General features: G+C 45.1%; 1 protein-coding gene across 11 annotated transcripts in view; it reads right to left on the bottom strand.

Annotated features, from left to right (window-relative positions):
* Positions 1-26906, bottom strand: part of Mcf2l2 (MCF.2 cell line derived transforming sequence-like 2) — a 223572-nt gene that overhangs the window by 13889 nt on the left and 182777 nt on the right. For all 11 annotated transcript variants that reach the window (XM_013513459.1, XM_013513464.1, XM_013513458.1 and 8 more), the window contains 6 exons: positions 26061-26132; positions 23696-23821; positions 10358-10573; positions 9158-9250; positions 8904-8982; positions 704-737 (listed from right to left, as the gene is read on the bottom strand). In XM_013513459.1, coding sequence (XP_013368913.1) covers positions 704-737; positions 8904-8982; positions 9158-9250; positions 10358-10573; positions 23696-23821; positions 26061-26132 — 620 coding nt within the window. The remainder of the gene's footprint in view (positions 1-703; positions 738-8903; positions 8983-9157; positions 9251-10357; positions 10574-23695; positions 23822-26060; positions 26133-26906) is intronic.

The following is a 26906-nucleotide window of genomic DNA, read 5'->3' as shown; positions in this document are numbered from 1 at the left end:
TAAGAACCTGAAAGAGTGAATAAAAATTAGGAGGTATGATAGACATTGTGAAACGAAAGGAAACTGCTCAAAAGTAAAGAGCAACTGGGATGAGGAAAAAGAGAAAAGAAAGAAGGGGAAATTATGTATGTATGTATATACAGGATAGCTAGCATAGTTATACTACTGACTTTTATCGCTTTACTGAAAGGAACAGTTAATGATTACTTATTTGATCAATCTTGCATGTCTGTATTTATTTTCCTGAGAAGCCACTTTGAAGATATCAATACGTAATACAACAACCATTGTTAATTTCCTACCACTTTGTCTGTAATTCAGTATTGCCTGTATTATTCTTATGCTACTTTGTAAATGGATGTCTGTTTGTTAATATGTTTTCTTTCTTTTATTTCTAAAATAAATTTTTAAAAAATGGAAGCTAAAAGAAGAGAAAAGAAGAGAAAAAAGAAAAGGAAAGGAAAAGGGGAAGAAAGGCAGATGCAAAAGCAATGACGGGAGGTTTCACAACACCACAAGGAAGCGCTAGAAAAGATAAACCCAGTCTGGCAGTGCAGTGGGTGAACTTGAGTTTTTAAAAATTGGAAGTCACTTGTAATGAGTTCGGTGTTGAAAAAATCTATAAAAACAATCATGCAAGTTCAATGTTCAATTGTTTTTTTTTTTCTTAACAATAAAAACAAAAAACAAAATCAGTACTCACCCATTAGATGCTTCAAACTGTAGATTTTCTCCGTCTACAACAGAACAAAGCAGTGCACTCAAATTTCAGCTAATTCAAATAGATTTTACATATTGGTTTGTATACAGCTATAGAGAGAATACCATAAAAACATGTAAATTGTTGACCGTGATCTTATTTTTCAGTAATTCAGGAAAAGTTCCTGCAGCCCACCCGGCTCACCGGGTCCTGTAGGCTGTCTAGCTTCTTCCACACTCACCCTACTGGGTCCCCGGGGTGCCTGGACTCTGGGTCCATCCAAGTTTTGATAGCCCTGTTAGCACTGGATTAAGGAACAAGCACATTGCCCACTAAATGCCCACCTCTGTGACCAGCTGAGGGGTAGACGATAACTCCCTGGGACAGCGGCAAGAATTGCATTCCTGACGCAGGTGTTACCCTGGGCATAAGAACAGAACTCAACTCCAGGGGCGCCTCATTCCCTGAGACAGCCTAAAAGAACCAGACGCAGCCTGGAACTGGAGGCTTACTTCCCCCTCTCCATTTTATTTCCTTCTACTCTATTCATGAATCTCTCAGCCAGGCTCCAAACCACCACAGAATATGCTCTCTTAGATGCTGCTCTATCACTTTCTGTTTTTCGGGTTTTTTTGTCTTTTTGAGACAGGGTCTCACTATGCAGTTCAGGCTGGCCTTGAGCTCACTTTGTAGCCCAGGCTGGTCTCGAACTCGAAACGATCCTCCTGCCTCAGTCTCCCGAGTGCTGGGATTACAGGCATGCACCACCACACCTGCGGCCTTAATTTCTGCCAGGACTGGGTCCTTGCCCGATATCTTACTAGGGGATACTAGGTCCCCAGGGCCCTTGGCCGGCCTGCTGCTTCCCCACAGCCTTGCTATGGCCTTCTGCAATAGGTGATCAGGGCACACAGGAAGGAGGTGGCCCAGGCCACAGTGTCCACCTCCTTCCTTGGGGAGGTGCTGTATCCCACCTTTTGGTTGCTTTCCGGTTCTCTTTCCAAACCTTAGCTGATCCTGGCAGACCCTCTGGGTACCCCACCGGCTTCTGTCTCCGCAACCATCACCAGCTTCCGGTATCCTCCTCTCCCACTTCCACGTCCCCACACAGGACTTGGCCAGTGCAGAGTATTACGCCCAACAACCCCCAAAAGGGAAAGATGGAGGAAGATGGCGTATGAATGAATTGGAGGGAAAATATTTATCTGTCAGAGCTTTGTAAAGCACTGGACAGATGTCACATGCTGGTGTCCCTGACAGTCCTGATCTCGGAGCCTTGGGCACCACCTCTCCCATTTCCTGGACACCCTTGAGCCTACACTCTTCCCTGTCCTGGGCCTCATCAGCTCACGGGGTTTCCCCAGGGCGCTGGCTCCAGCTTAGTCACTCCTGTCCACTGTGGACCCTCTCCGAATCCTCAGAGCTCTTGCTGTTTGCATTATTTATGGCGATGTTTTCTCTGACCCTGCTGGGAGCAGAAGACTCAGGGGATCTGGTTTTGCTGTGATAAATTGTGTGAAAAATCTTTTACAGATATTGGAGTATCTGTAAAAGGAAGGAGTTAGGATGCCTCTGGGTCTGTCTTCCTGTTCTGTAGGGTTGTTCTTTTTATCTAAACTGTAGGCTGGGGTCTGGTTCTTCTTATCTGGATTTTACATTCCTTTCGCAAGCTAGAGAGCATGGTGCTAGGTCTCGAGGAGGACCAGGGAAGTGCGTCTCTGAAGTGTTAGCTAAACACACGTCATGCCCTCCCCACAAACACATATCTGTACCCACAGTTCGGGCCAGGGAGGGTCAACGAGAATTTAAATTGTAGATTTAAATTTGCCTCTTTTTCTTTTTCTTTTCTTTTCTTTTTTTCTGAGACAAGGTCTTGCTATGTGCTTTATGGTGGTCTTAAACTCACTTTGTAGCCTGAACTGGCCGCAAACTTGTGGTGATCCTCCTGCCTCACCCTCCCGAGTGCGAGGATTACAGGCGCATGCCATCACATTTGGTTTAAATTTGATATTGTAAAACTTGTAAAAAAGTCAATTGATCTAGAGTCACCAAATTAATGTATAGATTTTATGCAACTCCAATCAAATCTCCAACAAGCCTTTTTTAATTCCAGAAATTGATGTTTACTCTAAAATATATTGTTGGCACTCTGTGTTTGTCTCATATCCACGTATTTAGCCAACTGTGAGTGGAAAATATTTGGGAAGAACTTGCATCTCTACAGAACACAAATAGATTATATAGATTTCTTTTGTTATTATTTCCTAAACAATATAATGTAAAAACTATTTACATAGTGTTTGTACTGTATTAGGTATTGAAAGTAATCTAGAGATGATTTGAAGTATACAAGAGGATGTGTGTAGGGCTGGGGGTGTATCTCAGCTCTCGTGCATGAGGCCCTGGCTTTTATCTCTAGCACTGCAAGAAAAAAAAAGGTGCACAGGTTGTATGCACAGGCTATGGCCATTTTCTATAAAGGGCGACTACACATGGATTTTGGTATCTGCTGGGAGTCCTGGAACCCATCCTTACAGACACCAAGGGACAACTGTGTATGGAAATGTAAGGGACGTAGGATAACAAAACAATTTTAAAAGCAAGAACAAGGGCCAGGGATGTAGCTCAGCGGCACAGCGCCTGCCCAGCAAGCGTGAGGTCGTGAGTTCAATTCTCAGTACCAAAAAAAAATATAGAATAAAATAAAATAAAAATAAAAGCAAGAACAAGATTGGAGGACTCCAGCAACTGATTAGTGAGCTCATCATAAACCTGCAGTAATCAAGATAGCGAGGGATCAATGTCAAGATATGCAAATAGATCAATGGAACAGAATAGGACATTGAAAAATAGATGCACTTATGCATACTGGCAACTGGAGAAAGAATAGTCTCTCATCAGATGGTGACGGGCCAACTAGACATCAGTATGGAAGAAAACCTGAAGTTCAATTGATAACAAAACAAAACAAAAACAAAACCCCTCAAAATGGATTAAAGACCCAAATGCAAAACCTAAGCTACAAAACTTCCAGAAAATACAGGAGAAAATGTTTGTGGCCTTTTGGACAAAGAGACATTCAATATGACACTAAAGCATGATTCCATCACCTAAAGAGTCATAGGCAATCTAATCTGTTAAGCAATAAGTCATTTATTGGAGGTCTTAGAATTGCAATTCAAGGAGCACAGAATCCAGAGGAAACCAGGATGTATCTCATTAGGGAGAGCTTTTGAGAATCTTTCTAAGGGTGAAAAAGAGGAAAGATGTAAGAATTATTGTTGGAGGATAAACTTACTTCTACAGTTCATTGGTTCAGTAAAGGTCAGCACAGACCAAACCATTGTTCTAGGAAGGGTGTAGTGTATACAATTTCAGGATGTTCCTTCGCGGTAAATAACTTTCTTCCAGCATGTCAGCAAGTTCCTGGAATGGCCACCACAGCACAAGATGGCGTCTGAATCACAAATGGAGTCACTGCTGTCAACTTTCTTTCATAAACTATACTATTTTCTGTTTTTTTTGTTTTTCTGTTTTTCTTCTGGTACCAGGAATTGAACTCACGACCTTGAGCTTGCCAGGTAGGTGCTGTGTCACTGAGTTACGTTCCCAGCCCCTATTTTCTGTTTTTTTGAGATAGGGTCTCGCTATGCAGTTCAGGCTGGCTTTGAACTCACTATGTAGCCCAGGTTGCCCTCGAACTCCCAGCGATTCTCCTGCCTGAGTGCTCCTGAGTGCTCCTGAGTGCTGGGAGGACAGGTGTGTGCCACCACACCCAGCTTTCATACATTTAAAATTAAAATTTCTGGCTCTTCAAAAGTTCCTTTAAAGAAAATGAAAAGATAGGCCAAACACTGGAAGAATATTCTCACAAAGCATTTATCTGATAAAAGATATATCCCTAGGAGAAATTAAAAAAAATTTCAAAACATAATAATAAGAACACAATAAGCAAAGGTTTGAATAGATACTTCATCATGAAGATACACAGATGGGAAAGAAGCACACAAAAAAATACTTAACCACCAGTTACAAGGGAAAAGCAAATGAAAATCTTGGTGACTGTTGCACACTAATTAGGAGGCTGAAAATGAAAAAGATCGACAAGGCCAAGTTCCACAGCCGTACACTGCTGTGGGAATCTAAGATGGTTTAGCCACTTTGGAAAGTAGCGGTTTCTTAAAAAGTTAAAACATACACTTGTTGTATGGCCTAACCATTACACTCTTAGGTATTTACGCATGAAAAATGAAAACACACATCCACACGGATTGTGCTTAAATGTTCACAGTGGGATTATTCAAAATAAGCAAACACTGGAAACAAACTAAATGCTCATTCACAGGTAAATGAATAAATAAATTGGGAAACAAACACTGGAAACAAACTAAATGCTCATTCACAGGTAAATGAATAAATAAATGAATGAATAAATAAACCACATGATGGAATACTACTTGGCAGCCAAAAAGAATGCACTTTTCCATACAAAGCTTCGTAGATGAATCTCAACATAATCACCCTGAGTGAATGAACCAAGATTTAAAAACATAAATGCATAATATGGTACTCTTTGTAGAATTCTAGAGAATGTAGACTACAGTGACAGGAAGTGGATCTGTGATCACCTGGGACAGATGAGGCAGGAACAGGAGAAGGGTATGCAAAGTGGCATGAGGGGACCATTGGGGTGATAGACAAGTTCAGCATCTGGCCTGCGCTGATATTTTCACCGTTGTGTACAGACATTAAAAGGGGCTGGAGACACAGCATGTGTGAGGACCTGGGTTCTATCCCCAGAACTGCTCCTGCCCCCCTATATATGTGATCAAAATGTACACTTTATTTTATTTTATTTTATTTTTTGGTCTTTTTGAGACAGGGTCTTGCTACGCAGTTCAGGCTGGCCTTGAGCTCACTTGGTAGCCCAGGCTGGTCTCGAACTCACAACGATCCTCCTGCCTCAGCCTCCTGAGTGCTGGGATTACAGGCATGGGACACCACGCCTGGCTAAAACGTACACTTTAAATACGTACATTTTGTTTTGTCATTATACTTCAATAAAGCTGTTTAAAAAATTGTAATATAAGTTCCCTGTTTAGAAAACTTAATAAACCAAATACGTATTCTAGCTATGTTGATGCCACAGTTCTGGAGCCCTTCAAGTCATTCTTGTCCCTAACCCACACTTGGAGAAAATGGATGTAGGGAGTTAGGAATTCTAGAACAATTCTGTGACTAGAGTGTCATCCCTGGGAGAAAACAAGTGACTTTTCCTGCTAGAGATGCTGTATTTTTCTGTTTTAAATCAGGAAAGCACACAGACTCCATTACCATCACACGTATTTTACACACTGCTTCCCCCCCCACAGTACTTTTTTCTTTTTCACACAGTATTAATAGTGAAAAGCAAATCAGTTTTTTTTCCCCATCTTACTTTTACAAATTAAAATCAACTAGATAATCTTGTTACTCTGGAAAATGCCTGTAGTTTAAATCCAAAACTTTTGTCCCTTGGTTTCGGGGACAGAAAACTGGTGCTGCTGTTTTCCGGCCACGCCCCTTAGCTTCTCTTCTGCCAGTTTGAAAGAGGTGGAAAAGCCCTGAGCGCCCTCACAGCTGCCAACCCCACTGTCACACCCTCTGGCCCAGCTGGTACCAGAAGAGATACAGAGAAAGTGTGAAGTGCTACATTCTTGACAAATTTCCCGAGGCAAAAGTTCTCTTTTCATCATGGTACAATTTTTCTTACCAAACACATAAATCACTGACAATAAATATAATAGGAGACAGGCTTCCACACGAGACTGGCATTTCTTACCCTGGTGACATTGTCTGCAGGGAATGTTAAAATTCGCAGATGGAACTTGGTGTGAATTTTCCCAGCACACATCGCTGCGGTTATGAGGATCAATTAAAAAAAAACAACAACAACTAAATGTGAAAGAGAAAATCTTATTTGAAGGTGACTTTTAATTATTAAAAGTGAGGGACATTGACTGAAATGGTGGAGAAAAAGCCACATTAAAAAATCTCTTTTCCATGAAAATATGGGTAAAAACTGGGAAAATTGTCAGAAGCAATTTTTTCCCTCAAAACACTGGAAATTAAATGAAGGCTGACAGCCATCTGGACAGCACTGATTCAAGAAAAATGGTTTACTATCGGAACGGGTAGTGTGTTTTGCGGTATTTTAACTTGTCCTGGTCCTAACTCCCCCTCCCTTGTAGAGGGCAGCGTTGGGGGAACTAGCAGGCTACAAAGGTGCTGAAACTAACCTGAAAGAATCAATTCAAAATGCAGCGCAGAAAAACCAACTGCAGCAAAGCTCCAACTGTAAGAGTTAACACTACATATTATTAGAAGAAAATATGGTTGTAAATCTTCATGACCTTGGATGAGGTAACAGTTTTTTGGCTACCCAAAACACAAGAAACCAGGGCTGGGGATTTAGCTCAGTGGCAAAGCGCCTGCCTGGCAAGCACAAGGTTGTGAGTTCAATTCCTGGTACTGGAAGAAAAACAAAACAAAAAAAAACCAAATACAAACAAAACACCGAGAAAGCAAAGTATAAAATAGATTTTGTCAAAATAAAAACCTGTTGTGCTTCAAAGGACACTATCAAGAAAGCAAAAACAATGCATGCAATGGGAAAAAATACTTGCAAATTATATTTGACAAGAGTTCTAGCATCCAGAATACATAAATAACCCTTACAAGCCAACCATAAAAGACACGTTAATCTGTGTGCATGGACCAACTCCCCATGACAATTGTAATCAGTATGTACTACAAATATGTACTAATGAAAAGTTTTTAAAATGCAAAGGACACAGAGTTTTGCCAGTTATGAAAAGATGCTCGATGGGGCTGGTTCCGAGGGAAACGTGAGTCAGCGCTGCAGCGGGGGGCTGCTTCACACTTTCTAGGGTGGCAAAAGATAATAATATTAATAATGGACAATAACAAGTGTTAGTGAGGAAGTAGAGAAGCCGGAACCTGCACACATTGCTGACGTGAATTTGAAATGGTGCTACGGCTTTGGGAAACAATGTAGAAGTCCCTCAGAACATGAACTCGGGTTACCATGGGGTCCGGCAACTCCACTTCATACCCAGAAAAATTAGGAATGAAGGTTCACACAAAAAAACTCGTAGGCCAATATCTACAGCACCGTTATTTACAATATCCGAAAAATGGAAACAACCCAAATGCTCATCAATCCATGAATGCATAAATATGGATTCTTTAATCTGAATACATCCCCCAGTGTGCATGGACCGGAAACCTGACGGCCAACGGGAGATGTCCGGACTCCTGCGCCTTCTCACAGGCCCGCACGTGAGCGTAGTGCTCTCCCTCTATCTCCCTCCTTCCTCCCCCTCCTCCCTCTCTTCCCCTTCTTTTTCTTCTGTGAGATGCTTCAGAGAAGACCCGCAGAGGTGCAGCCCCCTGACCTTGGGCTTCCCAGTCGCTAGGGCTGTGAGCCAGTGCATTTCCCTGCGCTATAAACAGCTCAGTCTGTGACCCGCTCTAGCAGCACCAAATAGACTATAACAATGGTCCATCCGTGTACCAGGCTTTAATTTACCCATTCCAAGGAACGGCCTACTGACACATGAGAAACATGGTGAAACTTGAAAAATTATGCTAAGTGAAAGCATTCCATAGAAAGAACGACATCTTGTCAGATTCCATTTACATAAAATGTCTACAGTAAGTAAATCCAGTAGTGACAAAAAGTAGAACAGTGGTTGCTAGAGAGAGAAGGGGAAAGATGGGGATGATCGCTAGTTGGTGCAGCATTTCTTAGGGGGGAGAGCATAAGACTGTCCCAGAGTTAGAATTAGAACTAGATTGGTGATGATTACACAACTTTGTGAACAGGTGAAAACCCACTGAGTCGTATGCTTGATTAAGAAGCTGATGTTGGCAATTAGGTGTGCAGGGAATACAACCAAAAGGTTCATGCCAATACAACCACATACAACTACCCAAACACACACACACACACACACACACACACACACACACACACACACACTCCATTTAAAGCAAGCTCCAGTGTTTCCAGGGACCGTGAAAATGTGGACACGGTTTTGTTTCCTGGCAAACATTCTTGAACACACCCTCAGTGCACACACCCACTATGAAACTGGAGCCAGTGTAGCTTTTCAGACTGAAGTCAGCTGCGGTCACCTACCTTTAATATTGTTTTGTTGTTCCACCAATAATTTACTTATTTCTGAAAACCAGCAATCTCTGATTTCTTTTGAAGGCGCCTGCAATTGCAGAGAAGAAAATACCATGAGAATCGCATCACCTTGAGTATTAGTTGCCCGGGGCTGTCATTCTCTGAGTGACCTTCAGGGCAATGAGACAGAATTTCCTTGTCAAGTGACAGGAACACAACAGGGGACGAGGTGGGGACGCCGAGGGGGACAGCGTGAGTCTCACCTGCAGGATGTATTTCTCTAGTCCGTTTTGGTTGGCAATTTCAAACTTCTTATTGCTCCCCCTTCCAAGATGGTGAATTGAAAGTGTCACCAGCTATTGTAAAGAAAGAAGAGAAATGTTCTACGCCACCGTTTTTTGATGTTAAAATCTTTGCTACCCTGACAGGCCTCTTCCATCTTCCAAGTGTTTTGTTTTCCTCCCATACTGGCCCAAGGCGGCAGAAAACACAGTGTGGCACGGCGTCATCTGTCCCGTCTGTTTTGGAAGGAGACGGGGATATGCTTCCCTGTAGTCTGCAGTCATTAAACTAAGAGGGCATCTGCCTTTTAACACCTATGGTACAAATCTCTAACGGTAAATGAACGAATGTCCACTGAGAAATGCAAACAAATGCAACTACAAATAAATCAGTGGTCTTAATAAGTTGTGAGCATGTGTGTGTGTGTGTGTGTGTGTGTGTGAGAAAGAGAGAGAGAGGGAGAGAGCCGGCTATGAAACATTTCCTGTTCAGGCGAGAAGCAAGGTGTGGACGTGGGTTTGTGGAGCCCTAGGGTCAAGGTCAGGATGCTGCCTACCCTTACACACAAAGATGTGCGTTTGAAGAAAACACTTAGAGAGAAAAATAAAAGACAGATAATAAGAACCAGGGCAACAGATCTTTTGCAGGTGGGAAGGAGATGAAGGGAGGGAGAAGGGAGGGGAAGGGGAAATAAGAAGGATTGAGATGTGTCAGGTACACGTACCAGCCCGCAAGATGAATGTAATCATTAGGCACCGCAAACATGCATTAATAACATTTAAAATGTTTCATCACAGGCATTCATAAAAAAAGAAGCATCGCTCAAGCTGGGGGGTGTGCAGTTGAGAAGGAAAGTCTAGAATGAAATCTAGCTTGGGCTCTCATCACCAAACTCTTTCCCCCGCCGCCTGGAGGAGAGAGGGTCTTTTACTAACTAGTTTGTCCAGTAAGGCTACCGTAGGGTCCCTTTTCTCCACTCAGTACCAAGCTGGCTCTGTGCAGGGACTGGCTACGGTCCTGCGTTTGGGTCGGACCTGGGTGTGTATTCTAGCTCTGCTGCAGAGCATTTGGCAGGTTTGCGTCACCTCAATTTTGGTTTCCTCCTCTGCAAAATCACGATAACAATCTTCCCACCCCAGAGTGTCACGGTGACTCCGAGGATGTGCCACCGCCCCCCTCACCTTCAGGCACTTCTTAAAGCTGTAGCGAGGAGATAGCCCTTGGTCACCAGGCTCCATTCGAATCTTACAGAACACGATTCCCCGTTCGAACAGGTAGATCTGCCTTTGGCTGGGCTTAAATCTAATCAAATCCTTCACTTTGTGACGCTCCCTGTGAATCGTCCAGACGCTGAACGGGCTGTCCATCAACAGCTTGCCCAGCTTTTCGATATCACCCTTTTGGAAACACAGAGACATAAAGGAAGAAGCTGATGAGTCACTTGCTGGAGAAAGAACCGAGGGGTCTGTTTCCAAACTATGAAGCAGGCTTATTCGAGATTGTTCTACAAGGGCTGCTCAGGCTAATCTGTGACTAATCAAATTAGAGGGTCGTGAGCCCCACTGATCGTGGCGCCATTCAGCTGGGTAAGGAAATAAGTCCAGCTCTGGGGGAATGGACATAAAGGGTGTGAGAGATGCTTGAACTAGTGGCAGTGCACGGCTGTAACCCCAGCACTCTGGAGGCCGAGGCAGGAGGATTGAGAGTTGGAAGCCAGCCTGGGCAATTTAGTGAGACTGTCTTAAAAAAACAAAACAAAACAAAACCAAAATGAAAAGGTATTGGTACTCTGGAAACAGGTATTTGTCTTATAACACTGTTTAGTTAGCAGGATTCTGTTTTCTCTCTTTTTTTTTTTTTGAACTTGATCCCAGTCTATTTTATTTTATTTTATTTTTTTGATGGAAACAATGTTCTTTTTTTTTCCTCCAGTACTGGGAATCAAACTCACAGCCTTGAGCTTGCCAGGCAGGCGCTATGCCGTGGAGCTAAATCCCCAGCCCCTTTGTTTTTTTTTTTGAAACAACGTTCTTAGATTTTATTTTATTTTCTTCCAATCAGATCGTATTGGTACATTTTAGGTATATATAATGATCACACTCATCATAGAGAATTTGTACCTGTACACGTTATAACTTGTTTCTTTTTTCCCCCATTCCCCTACCCTCCCTTCAACCCTTTCTCCCTTCCCTATTTACAAATGCTTTGTTTCCAGTTTTTCCTTCTCTCATTCTTTTCTTTTTCCTTCTTTCCTTTTCCCCTCTCCTCTTCCTTGTTCCCCACCCCATTTGAACATTTTTTCCCTATTTCACAACACCTATCATACATTTTGGTCCTTATTCACACTTTCGGTTTCGACAGTCTATTTCAGGTTTTTTTTTTTTTTTTTTTTTTGAGGCAGGGTCTCACTGTGCAGTTCAGGCTGGCCTTGAATTTACTTTGTAGCCCAAGCTGGCCTCAAACTTGCCGTGATCCTCCTGCCTCAGCCTCCAGAGTGCTGGGATTATAAGTGTGTGCCACCATGCCTGGCAGACTGTCTATTTCAAAAGGCAAGAAATGAACTTTTGAAATTATATTCAAGCGAGACAGAATTTTTACTGCAATATAGACCTATGATAATCCGTATTCCATCCTTATACTAACGTCGGCTTCAGGTACATGAGAACTTGAGAACAAGAGATTTAGAAAGAGACAGGCTAGTTAGAGCTAACTCTGTTTTTCACAGTGAGTGTACAGTGAAAAATAATCCCAAACGACAGCTTTCAAATAACATCTTCTTGGCTCCAGGCACACACAGCGTGCCTCTGCCTCCTCCAGCCAGCCCGGCTTCCGCGTCTGCTGTGGCCGAGAGAAAGGACCCGACTTCCTGCTCTGTCCCAGGGCTGGTGCAGTGACGCGGACTAAAGCACAGTGTCTTATCTGATATTTGTCTCTTGACAGAATTAGATCACTTACAGCAGTTAGTCAAGCATTTATCCGCACGAATCACATCACCCAAGGAGAAAAAGCTGTATGATTTCTGAGAGTAAAATACTAGAACTCTGTACATGGTTCATAACTCGATATTTTTGTGGTCTGTTGTTTAGATACTGAACAAACTCATTGTCTTTTTAAGAAAGCATTGAATATACTTCTGAAATTCTAAAACACAGACACCAAGAGAAATATACAATAGCCATTTCTATGGTGCTTGTTGGAGATTTTTCTGGGTTACTTTTCTCCCTTTGCTTTGTAAAATTCACCGTGAAACCCTCACTGAGGAACGCACAGCCCCCAGCGCTGAGCCTTATTCCCCAAGGGTGCAGGGCTTCCTCTGTGTGACTGGAGCTTGGTCTGATTCTGCTCCACGGAAGAAAGGTGGGCAGCTCATGAGGACCCTTGGGGGTCTCACGTGTCTGCCCTGAGGACCCACTCCCACATCATCACCTTAGGCCTCAGACATCACTTTCACATTGATTTATCTGTTTTTTTGAGACAGGGTCTCACTATGTAGCCCAGGTTGGCCTCGAACTTGCACTGATCCTCCTGCCTCAGCCTCCTGAGTGCTGGGATCACAGGCGTGGGCCACCAAGCCAGGCCACCACTTTCACCTTTAAATCTACTGTATTCAATATCATTGGTGTTAGTAGCACAGGAAATGTGTTTTAGCCAAGGAAACCAGTAGAAGTGGGACTTAATATCCACCACATGAACAAATGTTTTTGGTAGTTTTTATTTTTAAAGATACTTAGACTCCACTTTATTCACAATGTTGAGATATATGACAAAAATATGCATTTGGGCAGACAGAAAGTCACTGAGAAATTAGGATGAAGAAAAACGAAGTGAATTAAGATCGAGTTGTACATAAAATCCATTTGCTAAAGTCTCGTAAACTCAACAGCAGATAGCTCTGACCTTATAGGCACTACAGAGGGAAAGAGGGTGAATTATATGATCCATTATGTCCGGAGACATGCACAAACCGCTCGCCCAGGGAAAGTACAGCAATTGCTGTCAGTAAGGCGTATGAGCGATTTCTCCCCCAGGAGACAGTGTCAGCATCCTCAGCCGCACTCTGTAACAGGTGGATGAATGTATTTTAGGTGAAGCTGCTCCGAAAAGCCCACTTGGCCAGTGTGGACACATCCACTCCTCACGTAGCTTTCACAGCAATTCTGCGTTCAGAATGACGTGTCCGCAGTGATGGGTGGGGAGCAAGTCCAGGCACACACTCGCTAATGTGGGGAGGTTGGTTAGGTGTCCCCCGGTGTCACAGGCTGTTGTAGAGGAAGCAGCTGTGACCACAGCCCTGAGACCTCAGGAAGGACTGATTTCGTGCTTTATCACCTCTGGGCTTCCTTCTAACCCAGCCACGGCAGAGCTGTTTGCACCCTGGCAGGCACCTGAGCAAAGAACGTGATCCAGAGAGGACTCGGTAGCTGACCAAGGCCCCGGGGTAAAAGCAGCATGTCAGGGGGCCAGTGTGATCCTTCCGTGACTAAGAATATGACCAACGTGACAATGAGGCAGCGACCAGCAGGAGCTGCAGGCCTGACATGCTTTATGAGAGGGCAGGTTGTAGAATAAATAAGGAGGGAGGAGAGCTAGGAAGAAGGTGAGTCACCTGGAGAGACGAGGAAGAGGAGAAGGCACCGAGGGAGGGAGGGAAGCGGCAACACGGGTGAGAGGAGGGCACAGCAGGCAGACGGGCGTGCCTGGCACACAGGGGTAGAGCGCACAGGCAAGAGCCCCGAATCCCTCCCCAGGCCCCCCACACGCAGTTTATTAAGAGCAGGACTTTTGCCTGTGGGGAGGCCTCCCAGCCCCCAAAGGAAAGAGGCAGAGAGACTCCCCCAGCAGGACCCAGGAGGCCTTGCAGAGCTTTCCTTTTTTTTTTCTGGGTCTCAGGAATCGAACTCAGGACCTTGCACTTGCCCGGCAGGTGCTTGTGCCGCTGAGCTATATCCCCGGCCCTTGCAGAGCTTCCCAAAGAGAAGTATCTTTTCTTTCTGAGCAGACTGTAGTTGTTGCCCAGGCTAGCAGCCACAGGCACCACCTTTTGCAGGTATTTGTGCCCTAGTAAGTACCCCTGTGTTGGCATTTAGTGGTGCCTTGGAGCAGGGGACATGAACCTAAACACTTAGCCTTGTGAGACAGTATCAATTTATTCAAGAAGTTAATTCAGCGATGTCCCTGTCCTGGGTTGAACAGTGTCCCCCAAAAGACTCAGGTCCCCAGGAGCCTCAGAATGTGACCTTGTTTGCTGATGTAATTAGGAAGATGAGATTGTACTGGTGCAGTGCGGGTCCTACTCCAGTGACTTGGATCTTTGTACCAAGAGCAAACAGAAATACAGGGACACACGCAGAGGGAGGCCAGCCTTGGGAAGACAGAGGCAGGAACTGGACCAATCCAGCTCCTGGTGAAGGAGCTCTGAGCTTTGCTGACAACCACCGGAAGCCAGGAAGAGGCAAGGAAGATTCTTCCTTGCTGGCACCTTTGTGTGGATCATCCAGCCTTCAAAACTGCAAGAGAATAACTTCATAAGTATGTATGTAAGTATGTATGCATGTAATGTATGTATGCATGTATTTATTTATTTCTGATATTTTTGAGACAGTGTCTTGTGTAGGTCAGGGTGGCCATGAACTCACTATGTAGCCAAAGCTGGTCTCAAACTCACAGCAATCCTCCTGCCTCAGCCTCCCGAGTGTTAGGATGACAGGCGTGTGCCACCATGCTGGGCATTTGGGTTGTTTAAAGTCCCCTGGCTTGCAGTACTTTATTACAGCTGCCCTAGAAGGCGAATATACCTCCAACCATCCTCCACCACAGCAGTGGAGTGTGGCTCCCAGCGGGGCATGCCGAAGAAGCCGACCGTTGTGAGAGGGAACACAAGCAAGCCACACGTCCGACGGCCTCCTCCCTGTGGCAGGTGACGGCAAAATAATCCAGAAAGTGATACCATCTCATGCACGAGAATTCTTCAGGCAAGAGCTCTGATATGAGAGGGTGACTGCACTGTCGGGTGAAGAGCTGGCCTGCGAGACAGACCCGGGGACGCGAGGGTCAGAAAGAGACCGAAAAGAGGTCTTGTTCCTGGCAGTGAGAGCTAATGTGGCAGAGTCCTTCTTGTGCAAAGAAGCAGGAAACATCTGGATAAATGAATCTACCGGCAGCCTGGTGCAGAAATGAAAAGCAGAAGCTGTGGGAACCGGCGACCACAATAGCCAAAGGCGAAAGGTCCCTTCCTTTGCAGGCTGGTGGTCAGGGCCTGGACGGCTCGGCAGGCTCGGGCAGTGTCTACCAGGCACCTACAGTGCTGGGCACCTTCCCTGTGGTTTAGTTGTCATTTTTTCCTGACAGCACCCGCTGGGGTTGGTACCTCGAGGGTGGGAAGACACACAGGCAATTTCACTGAATCACCAAGATTGTAAACCTTATGTGTAGCCAAGGTTACACAATGGGAGGGCAAGGGGAAACTGAAATAGAAATAAATAGCTGGGGGCTGGGGATTTAGCTCAGTGGCAAAGCGCCTGCCTGGCAAGCGCAACGTCGTGAGTTCAATTCCTGGTACCGGAAGAAAACCAAAAAAAAAAAAAAAAAAAAGAAATAAATAGCTGGTCCTGGGCCACAGTGAACTTGTAACAACAACCACAAAAAGGCCTTTATTGACTTATACAAATCTATTCCAGAAAAGAAAGACATTCCATTCAACGTCACTATGTGACTTTGGAACTTCTCCACTATCTGCATCTCCACTATGCATTGGATAATAAGGTTTTTTTTTTTGTTTTGTTTTGTCTTTTGCAAATGGGAGGAAGTAAATTACATTTCAGCATTCTATAGAACAAATTTATTTTAAAACTTAAAAAAATCTTTTGTGGCTCAATTAAACCAGAGACTAACTAGTGTGTACAGTAGGAAGAAAATATCAATATCAGAAGGGATTTTTTTTTCTCGTTGTTTCAATCACAAATTGATTCACTGATATTCAATGTCCTTACTTTACAAAACCAAGTTAATCCTCAGTTTCGTGTAGAAAAATAAAAAGGTCAAGTTCTGGATTTATCCACGAATACAGCAGGTGATTGTAAACACCTGGTGATAAAGCTCTTTGCCGAAGCAAAGAATCTTAGAATCATTAGATTTGAATTAGTAGTCACTGAACTGTTAATCAAAGTGAGTTGGAGCCAGATAATGTGTACAGAAGGAACCCTGGCATGACAGTGAGCAAAAGGAGTCCAAGTGACACTCAACTCATCCTGGGTTACGTCACTCCTCTTTCAACAGATCTGCTCCTGAGTCAGAGAGCTGAGAATTCCCGTGTTTGCTCCTCCATGTGTCAACAGGCTGCTACAGAGCAGAACGATAAGGATAAACTCACTAAGGTATTAGATATAAAAGCAAGTTAAAGTCTTAGGAGAAAAAACCACATATGCCAAGGGCACAATTCTGAGGATGCACTGGGGGAAAAGAGCGCCTTTGTATTTAGTGTGAAAGCTCTAAAATTTTACAAGCTGGCTCATCTTATCTGCACACAAGTTGGCTTGGGGTGGAATTAGGGCAGACTGCTATTGCTTCATGTTTCTGTCACTCATGCCCCACACCTCCTCCCCCCGTGTTACACACAGAATACCAGCTGGGATTGCCCAATTCCGGGACATTCATTTGATTCAAGGAAATAGATATCTAACAAGAGTAGTAGACACATCATTCAAGATAAAAAGATCAGAAAGTTGTTCTAAAGTGATTACACAAATTGCTCCCTTAGCAATCCCTAGCTGAAGAAGGCAGCATTATGACCAAGAAGACGATCCCCTCTGAGGCACACCCTAGCGTCTCACCCCGCAGTTCTGGAGCACCCTCTTGAATCACGCACGCATCGCTTGTCAGCAGAGAGCACCTTGCGGGTTTAGAGGATGGAGCAACTTTGCTGTCTGGGATCACAGCAGACCCAGTGGGGCTAAGTTTCTGAGATGCTGCCCTAGAGAACTACCACAAAGTAGGGAAATCAAAGGATGAAAAAAAAATGGTTTTTTTGGCCTCAAGTTGTACAGTTTGATTTATGACAGGGACAGAAAACAAAGGGCATTGGAGCTGCCGAGAGCTCAGTAAGCAGTAGGTTGAGAATCAGATAAGAATGAAAAGGGGACAGAGATAAGGAAAGTATCTGTCTGGAATACAATTCTCAGAATGCTCGAACTCTGTGTGGCAGGCAGAACCAAGGCCCCCCAAAGATGCACACATTGGGACCCTCTGAATTTGGGGATTTATGGCGAATGGGGGTCAGGGTGCAGATGACTCATCTTGGCTTCTTGGGTGGGCCCAGTATAATCCCAAGGGCCCTGATAAGTGGCAGAGAAGCATGAGGAAAGGCAAGACCAACAGGATGTGAGGATTTCAGCCCCTGTCGCTGGCTTGGAAGCTGGAGGAGCAGGCCATCAGCCAAGGAATGTGAGTGTCTTTTTTAAGTTGGAAAACTCAGGGAAGCAGATTCACTCCTAGAGACTCAAAAAAGAAAGCGGCCATCTCCGCATCAGCACATGCGACTCTGCTGAACTTCTGATCCAGACACCGAGACGATAGTCAAGCTGTGCTTCTGGAAGCCACCAAATTTTGGTGACTTGTTACAACAATGACAGGGAACAAACACATCTGACTCAACAGCTACCGAATGTCAAAGTGAAAAATACCTGTCCTCAAATATTAACTAGGGCCCCGCCCAAAAGAGATCACATAGTTATCGAGGAAGATTTGCAAGAGTGCCTGCCCTCCTCTTCAGCCTCTCAGTGTCTTTCCCCGACCTCTGAAGTGATGTGCAATACATACTTGCTGTGTCTCTTCTGGGATCTGTGATGCAAAGTGGGTCTAGATTCTCATGTAGGACAAATTTTCAGACTATGTTTCACATTAGGCTGGGAGGAGGGGTAGCTAAGTGGCAAAGCATGCACAAGGCCCTGGGTCTGATTCCCAGTTACACACACACACACACACACACACACACACACAAAGTGAAACAAAACACAACGTAAGAAAAAACTTGCACAGAAAAACTTGAAGGTAGGAAGGAAATCTTCTAATATTTTAATTGTAGCAGCGTAGCAGGAATTAATAAAACAGGACTTAGGATTCTGTTAGACAGCAAGGACAGAAGCCCCCACATGGAGTCTGGAAGCCCGACATAGAGCCTGCTGAGTCACGAATCTCCAAGGATCCTACAGAAAATCTGTCGGGATCCCTTGGCTGTCAGGGACCCCCCACAAGAGCACGATCAGGCAGGGCACACGGCTCTGCCATAGCGAACACTGAATAGGTTGGACCCTAAAAAATATATAGTCTCCTGTAGGGTAGAGATTATGTTGCTTACACACAGCCTGAACATCTAACCTCTTAAAAACTCCTGGACAAACGCCCTTCCCGGATATCCTGCTGTGGACCCTCTTGGCTTGCGGGAGTGCTGCGTCCAGGCCTGTACCCCACCTCCTCTGTCTACCGTCTCATTCTTCTTCATGGCCATGGGCCAGCACCCAGGCATCCCGCTGTCATATCCGGGGGCTCATCCAGGATTCCACGAGGAGGTTGTGAAGCCTACACTTTCCTACACCCTTCGCTTTCACTCTGTGGCTTTCTGCTCAAAGATCTGTTGACCATTTAAAAGAGGTTAGCTTGTTCACTGACCGTGAAGACTCGGGGAACAGGTTTCTCGGATGCAGACAGCTGATCCGTCCCTAACGCGAATGGGGGGATGTCTGCCCAGTCTCCCCACAGTTTTCCTTTCCGATTTGATCCTTCTGCTGATGAGGGGGAGATCTGTGTCCTGGGGGCTCTTGATCCTCCACGGTGAGCACCCTTGGACACGTTGCTCCTTTAACTCACCACAGGCACTCGAGGGCACACATGGCCTTTCTCCAGCAGGACTCCTTTCCTGACGAGCTGAGCCGAGAGGTAAGAAAGACCCTATGTCTGTTGTCTCATCTTAATTGTGTGGTTGCACTCTTGTGGGTACCATTCAGACAGTGAAAAGCCATTAGGGAAGCTAGCACCTCAAAGACTCCTGTGAAAGGATAACTCAGTCATGGGGTGGAGCAGAGTAGGCTCCACTGGCCTCAAGACAACCCCCACACATCTTCTGGGTTTATGTTTTATGTTTATACAACAGAAGGATAAAATGTCTGTGTTACATAATTTTTCCTATACCCTGAATGTCTTGTGCTGCCTGCTTCTTAGCTCTGGGGGGCGTGTCTTGCCTATAGTCCCTTGTTTCCTCTCTGAGTTATATTCTTCCTGTCACTCAAACTCTTCTCCGTCCTCTCTTCCCACTGCTAAATTGCCTCGCATGCTCTTGGATGTCACACATACTGGTGCCTTTCAACACAGGCTATGCATGTTTTCTCTCTGAGGTCCCACGAGGGACTTACAAAGCTGGATACCGGATGAGAAAAGTGGCTCTTAAACAATATATAAAGTACTAGGGACAGCAGGGGAAGATGGGAGCGGGGCGCAAGCCTCCCTAACAAATTTGAGGTGTTAACAAAAGCCCACTGGGGCACATCTTGGCTGATTGATAAATTTACTTGTGGCTCTCAATTTAAATTGATATTTTTCTCTAATTGGCATGCTCAAAATAGTACTTGTGCACGGGGACAGTTCTTAAACTGCAATTACCGGGTCAGCTTGCTCTTTCGTTCCTTTCTACTTGAGCTAAGATCAGGACGCTACTCAAGGTCTCTTAGAAGTTTGTTGGTCAGCCCATCCTAAACATCAATAAATTCATTCTGAGATCCCCTCCCCTCAAAAGAGTACTGCAACAGCAAACAGAAACACCGAAATGACACCCAGGGTTTGGAGGCAGATTTATGTACCTTGACGGGCATGGATCGGGATCATGCCCAAAACATCAGGCCCCGATCTCTGGTGGTCTAGGGCTTATATGGGATAAGCAAGCAGGAAGTACAGGGGCAGAACGGCCTGTCAATTGGGGATTGGTTTATACCATGTGCATCACAGTGACCAGCTATGTCTAAGAGACAGGAGCAGCTGGAACTGGGACAGGAACCACCACCTGGGCAACTAACAAACTGATGTACACTGGCTTGGGGGGGAGGGATGCATTTCCTGCTACAGGACTAGTGGCATTTTAAAATCCAAGCAGCTACTGAGCTTCTTACGAACAAAACAAAAGGAAACACCAATAAAAAAGACAGAGAAGAAGGGGCTGGAGATTTAGCTCAGCAGCAAAAGCACCTGCCTGGCAAGCGCAAGGTCATGAGTTCGGTTCCTGGTACCGGAGAAAAACAAAACAAAACAAAACAAAAGACAGAGAAGAAAATATTAAAAAGTTAAAAGTCTAAAGATATGTTTTTGGTGTGAGAAAATTTGATGGCGTAAGATTTTGCCTTACCAAGATGGAAAAAGGAAAAGACAGTGGCAAAACTAGGAGGTCCAAATATGTCAAAAGGTTTAAAGGAGACAAAGCTCATCAAAGAAAACACACATGTTGTTATTATAAGCTTTTGCTTCTGTTGGGTTGGTTGAGCCTAGGTCCCACCTTCAACAGATCCTGTCGCTGCAAGGTGGCTAAAGAGGTACAGCGCTGACTCTCAAACCCTCAGCCACTCCTGACCCGGTCCCCGCTCCCCCCTCTAACCTCACTGTCAGCAGTGGCCCTTCTTTATGGTCTCCTCTGTTAGAGATACAAAAATGAGGGACACCACCATTCCACAGTATTTTCTGTCTTCTTAGGTAAAAAATAAAGTCAGGGAAACATGAAAGTGACAGCACGAGAGCCAGATGACCTCCTAGGTCTAGTTGAGACCTCCACCTTGAGTGCAGGGTTGATGCCAATAGGCCCCCCAAATGCTTAGATGATTACTATACCTGGTTTTGCGGCTGCTGGGGCCCTGCCTCACTTTAGCCTCAACTGCCCTTCAGCATGTGTCAGAAGGTCTAACAGTCAATCTCCAGTTTTATCTACAGAGATATTTCAGTTTCTTTTAGATAAAAAGTCCAACTTCTGCTCACAACTGAAGGATTTCTGAGACACAGAAAGCACCAAGAACACGCTGCTCAGAGAGACCAGTCTGACAGCCTCACCCCCTCTCAGTCTGCGTTTGCACTCACTAACAGCTAGGACCTCGCAGGTGGCCAAGACGCACCGTGGCTGAAAATGCTTCAATAAAAAAAGCCCCAAATGCCTTCTCTCCCTTCGACATCGTTCAAAATATAAAAAGCTCAGTCTCAGCTCTCATCACCCCTTTAAAATGCATCCTCAAAAACAGAGGCTCCTTTGGCCCCTAGACCCAAAGAAAGCACCTCTGACCTTCTTCTACACCTGTGCCTGGCCCTCCTACCTTCTTCGAGACACGAAGTTGGAGGCGCACCTAGGCTTCAGTCTTTCAGTTAAAAAATACTCCCTCAGAACAAAACTATCAGGCTGTGAGCCAAGTTATAGCCCTTTTCTGTCCTGCCCTGTCCTCTCCTCTCCTTTCTTTTTTGAGACAGGATCTCTATGTAGTTCAGGCTGGCCTTGAACTCACTATGTAGCCCAGGCTGGGCTTGAACTTGCAGCAATCCTCCTGACTCAGCCTCCCAAGTGCTGGGATTACAGGTGAGCACCATGATGCCCAGCACATTTCTACTTCTTATTGCTTCTCTAACCTTAATGGCACAGAACCTACATTGGAGTTCCTTAGACTCTGTCTCTATAGTGTCTCCTTTCAATATATATAAAACTATAGTAAAAAGATGAGAGAGCTTACTACCTGCGCCTTCCAGGGGAGAAAAACCACATACAAAGTGATACATTCTACTAATGCCTCAACTTCTCTCAGTCCTGTTTGATAGGAAAAAGAAACACCATGACAATTAAAAAGCACAGACGAAATCCATGTTAAAATGAAATAAGACCAATCGTCACACCAGGGTTCTCTCTCCAGACACTGGGCAGTCTCCGTGATGGCACAGGACACTGTGCAGCCCCGTGTCCCTGTCACTCTCACCGCAGAGACAGCCCAGGCAGACACACTGCAGTACGAGGTGTGTCAGGCCCACGCCACACCATTAAATACCCAGCTCTGTGCATGCACGACTGAGTTCTAAAACCGGACCTTTCTCCCCAGGCCCTCGCTCACTCTGAGACCCCAGCGTCTCCCTCTGACATAGGTTTATAATCACGTTTCCGTTGGACTGGCTACTGGGCAGAACCGCCTCTGTGTCCCTGCAGAACCAGCCTCTCTGCCTCTGTGAGAGACTGTTCTAGCACACCCTGCCTTTCCTACAGAGAAAGAGGTCTGCTGTCGTCGGTGCGCTCTCTGATGTCCAGTTCTTTAACCGGTGCACCTTCCCAATGTCCAGACCCATCTCTGATCCAAGCTCCTTCCAAAAACAGTGTCGGACCCCATCTCAGTTCAAAAGCTTCCTCCAAATCCCCGTGGGGTTGGCTTCACCCTTCAGAAGACCCTCCACACCGGTGTGGACACTCTTGTACTCCTCTCTGTGCTTTAGACTCCGTTTATTAAATCTCCTTGCTTGCTTCGTTTCCTGTCACTCAGAGTCTATTAAACTTCCAGAGCCTTTCAAATAAAAGCCGCCAGACAGACTTCCTGACTTCAATCACAGGCATCAGCCGGGCCCCCTGGAAGACGCCCCGGACCGCTGAGCCCTTCCCGCCTCTCCTATGTGACACCCAGCAGCTATGTCTTCACCACCTCTTTTCCCTACTGGCAGCGAGGATCGCCTCCTCAGAGGGGAAACATCACAAAAACAAAACAAATAAAACAAGAGTTAAGCTTCTATTAGGCAATAAATCAACCAATGGAGTCAAGAAGCCCAAAATAGAGCCCACGGAGTCACACCCTTCAGGGATCTTCCAAAAATATCTGCCAGGTGTTCTTTGGCTGTCAGAGACCTCCCCCGAGCAGGACCGGGAAGGACACTGGCTCAAAGGCACATGGCCCTACACGGGCACTGCATGAATACTACATGGATTAGACCCTGAAATAGATATCTAGCCTCCTATAGGGCGGAGATTATGTTCTTACACAATGGCCCGAGCTCCTTTCTAAACACTTAAAAACTCCTCGATCAAGAGCCTTCTCAGATATCCTGCTGAGGGCCCCTCCTGCCTAGCGGGAGCTCCATGTCCTTGCCTTTGCATCTTTTAAATAAGTTTGCTTGTGCCGTACCTCCTGCATCTGCAGTGTCGCCCTGTGTCTCTGTGAGACACAACCCCAGCGTTCCAGGAGCAGCGTGCGTTAGAAAATAAATCACTCCTTTGGGACCTTCCCCTTCTAGACATGTGGTGCCTCCTGAGTTTCTGGTTTGTTGGACAGTGAGTCAGTGTGACAGTCAGGTCCCAAGATTCCTGAACACGCTGAGAGGTTGAGCATGAACTGGCAGTCTAACTGAGGAGACTCTGCCCTGAGTCCAATTCCTTTGGTGCAGATTATTTGTCTAACCGTGGTGGCCTCTCCTACCTTTGTGATACTGCGCCTGCCTTTGATGTGAAATCTTTCAGCGCTGGCTGTGAAACATACCGGACATCCAGATACCGCAGCGAGGTCCGCAGCCAACTCGCAAGACTTGATCAGATCCTCTATCACTGCCAAAGCTTGTTGGAGTTTGGCTGAGAATGTGGAATCCTTGGTCTTCTTTGGCATACCCTGTGGAAAACAAACGCCTTGTTGGAAATCACAGGTGTGTCATCCACCAAGCAAAGACAGAAAGCAGGACGGAGCCAAGGAGCTCCAGGCCCAGCTGGCACTGACTGGAAGGTGGGGTCCTCGCTCAGCCTCCTTGGTCCCAGAGAATGGTGGCTAAAGCTCATGACATGTGTGGGGACGAGCAAAATCATGCGCATTGCATTCGCGAAGAGCGAAGCTCATAAAATCACAGACATTATATTCCTGCTATAGGAGAAACAGAACATAGCTTTGTCAAGATTTGAAAAGAACTAGTCTCTTAAACTTCTTCTTCTACCCTCTCTACCTCCTCACACTCACTGAAAAAGACAATCTAGGTATCATATTCCTCTATTTAATACTGAAGATTACACTGAAGTTCATTCCAGAGGATAATATTTGTCAATCCCTAGAGAGGCAAGGGATGGGTGACCTTGCTGAGGGTTACTAACGGCTTATGGGTCAAAGCCACAAATGGCGGCATTAGCCGGGTCTGTGCTTCCTCCTGCACGCTGCCCCTGTCATGCCTACACCCCGCCACAATTAAAGATGCCGAACAGATTCACCAAAGCCACGGCACCTCCGACACAGAGACCAGCGTTCACTGTCAATTTCGGAGACTGGCTTTCCAAAGATTATCACAGTGACCTTTAGGACGGATGTGCGTGCGTGACTTTTCCAGCTCAAGAGGCTGCTGCTTGATGTGGTGGTATTTATTTATCCCCCGGCTACCTAGATGGTGTATTTATCTGTTACATTAAGAACAAAAAGATTCTGGTCTATTCTGTGTAATTTTTTTTAACGCTTCAATCTCTACAATAAAGAACAGAAAGCTGTTTGCTGCTCCCAAAAAAATCCCTAGCTTTTTTTCATCCTCTGCTGTGTGATATAGTAAAAGGGTAATCTTTTTTTGAGACAAGATCTTGCTATGTAGCCCAGGCTGACCTCAGACTCGAGGCAGTCCTCCTGCCTCAGCCACCCAAGTGCTGGGATCACATGTGTACGCTACCACACCCAGCATATTTTCCTAATCTCTGTGGAAGCACTGGGTGTTGGCATCTTTGTGTCAGAGATGGGGCTTGAATGGAGCAGAGAAGCTGCCACCCCTGCGCAGTGTGCCGTGAACTCTTCCCTCTTCCCCTGTTAAACACACTCCAGCTCCTGGTGAAAGACAACAGACTGTCCTCTGAGTTTATTTCAGTGTCAGCGAGCAGGCGTTTTCCTCCGCACTCAATACTTTCGTCTCTCCTCTACTAACCATCCTATCACAAGCACCCACATGGCCAGTCTACACTGTGTAAGGTAAGGCCCAGAAAAATCCTTATGCACGTTATTAAAGCCTTTCAAGGGGATGGGGATTTAGCTCAGCGGCATAGCACCTGCCTGGCAAGTATGAAGTCGTGAGTTTGATTCCTGGTGCTGGAAAAAAAACAAAACAAAAAAGCCTTTCAACCCTACACCTAGCCTTTCTTATTCATGGCCCTAAAATTATTACTTCTGCCTTGACTATATTCTATTTTCTAAAGTGACTATTTCTTTGCCTTGAGATGTGTTTCAAGATTTTCTTGTTAGAATAATATTGGACAGGAAATGGAAGGAAAACTCATTCTTCAAAACCTGGTGGCTATTGTTTCCTCCAAGGGCACCCGAGCAGCCTCTTAGAATTCGCATACACACACACACACACACACACACACACACACACACACACAAGTGCACACTTGGAATAAAGCAGGATGCATAAAAATTAGATATGCTAAGAAGTACAAAGAAGAAAACATAAACCATGCATAACCCTGCTATGTAGGAAAACCACAGTACCTTATGGTTCTTACTGCTGATCTTTTACACGTGCATTTTACACATCCATCAATTTCTTCTCTGGTGCTGGGGATCAAACCCAGGGCCTCGAACATGCCGGGCAAGTGCTCTACCACTGAACTACTTTCCTGGCCTCACATCTGCTGAAGTTTGAATTCCCATTAAAACTTCCTTAGTTGGAAGGAGGGAAATATATTACTACTTCTCACTGGGCTGCAAATTCCTACTTCAAACTTCATTTTTTTTCCTGACTATGAATTATATAAAATACATACTGTCTTAGATAATTTAGACAATAAATATCATAAGCAAGGAAAATGAAACTGCTATAAATCCTCCTACCATAGAGAAACACCATCAACAGTTACCTCTATAAAATGTGATATTTAATATCCAGTACCTTTGTTGAGCTTCCTTCTGGGTCACCTAGGTCCACCTCCACATCTTCAGGAGACTCCAGATCCAGCAGACCCTGCAGTAACCCCAAAACCCTTCTGAAAATCAAAAAGTAGGCTGCCAACCAAACTTACCATCTGCAGGCTGGGTGAAGCACATTGCCTGGGCACAAATTCGTGAGAGGGAGAATGAATGAACCCTTGAGCACGGAGTTCTTCCCACAAATGCAGAACCCAATCATACACACCATCCCCTTGCGGCTTTTTATCACTCAACAATATTATCAGGAAGTTCCCCTGTGACATTATATTATTCTAAAACATGGTGGGATTTTTTTGTTTTGTTTTGTTTTGTTTTGTTTTTTTGTTTCTGTCTTTTTCAGACAGAGTTTTACTATGCAGTTCAGGCTGGCCTCAAACTCATTTTGTAGCCCAGGTTGGCTTCGAATTCACAGCCATCCTCCTGCCTCAGCCTCCTGAGTGCTGGCATTACAGGTGTGCGCCACCACACCCGGCTAAAACATGATTTTTGATTGTGGCAGATACGGTGCATCACACAGACAAAGCAGAATTAAATGACGCCTGTGGATCATGGTCTTTTCTACCGTGAAATACTTAAGTTTGATCTCTTTTTTTAACCATAATAACAATTTTGAGTCTTTTCCCCCAAGGAGACATTTCTAGAAGTAGAATTACAAATGCTGAGGGTTTGAGGCATATTTCCGCTGTGCTCCTGCTGGCTATCAGTGAAGGCCTGCTTCTGCAGCCTCTAGCCTGCACTGCATGTGACCATTTAATCACAGATCTTTGCCAACTGGATTAACAGAGAAACCCTGCCTCACTGTCATTTT

Source organism: Chinchilla lanigera, unplaced genomic scaffold (assembly GCF_000276665.1).
Source record: "Chinchilla lanigera isolate Chin_1 unplaced genomic scaffold, ChiLan1.0 scaffold00019, whole genome shotgun sequence".
Lineage (NCBI taxonomy): Eukaryota > Metazoa > Chordata > Mammalia > Rodentia > Chinchillidae > Chinchilla > Chinchilla lanigera.
The sequence above is the reverse complement of the archived record's forward strand: the minus strand, read 5'-3'. Positions and strand labels throughout refer to the sequence as shown.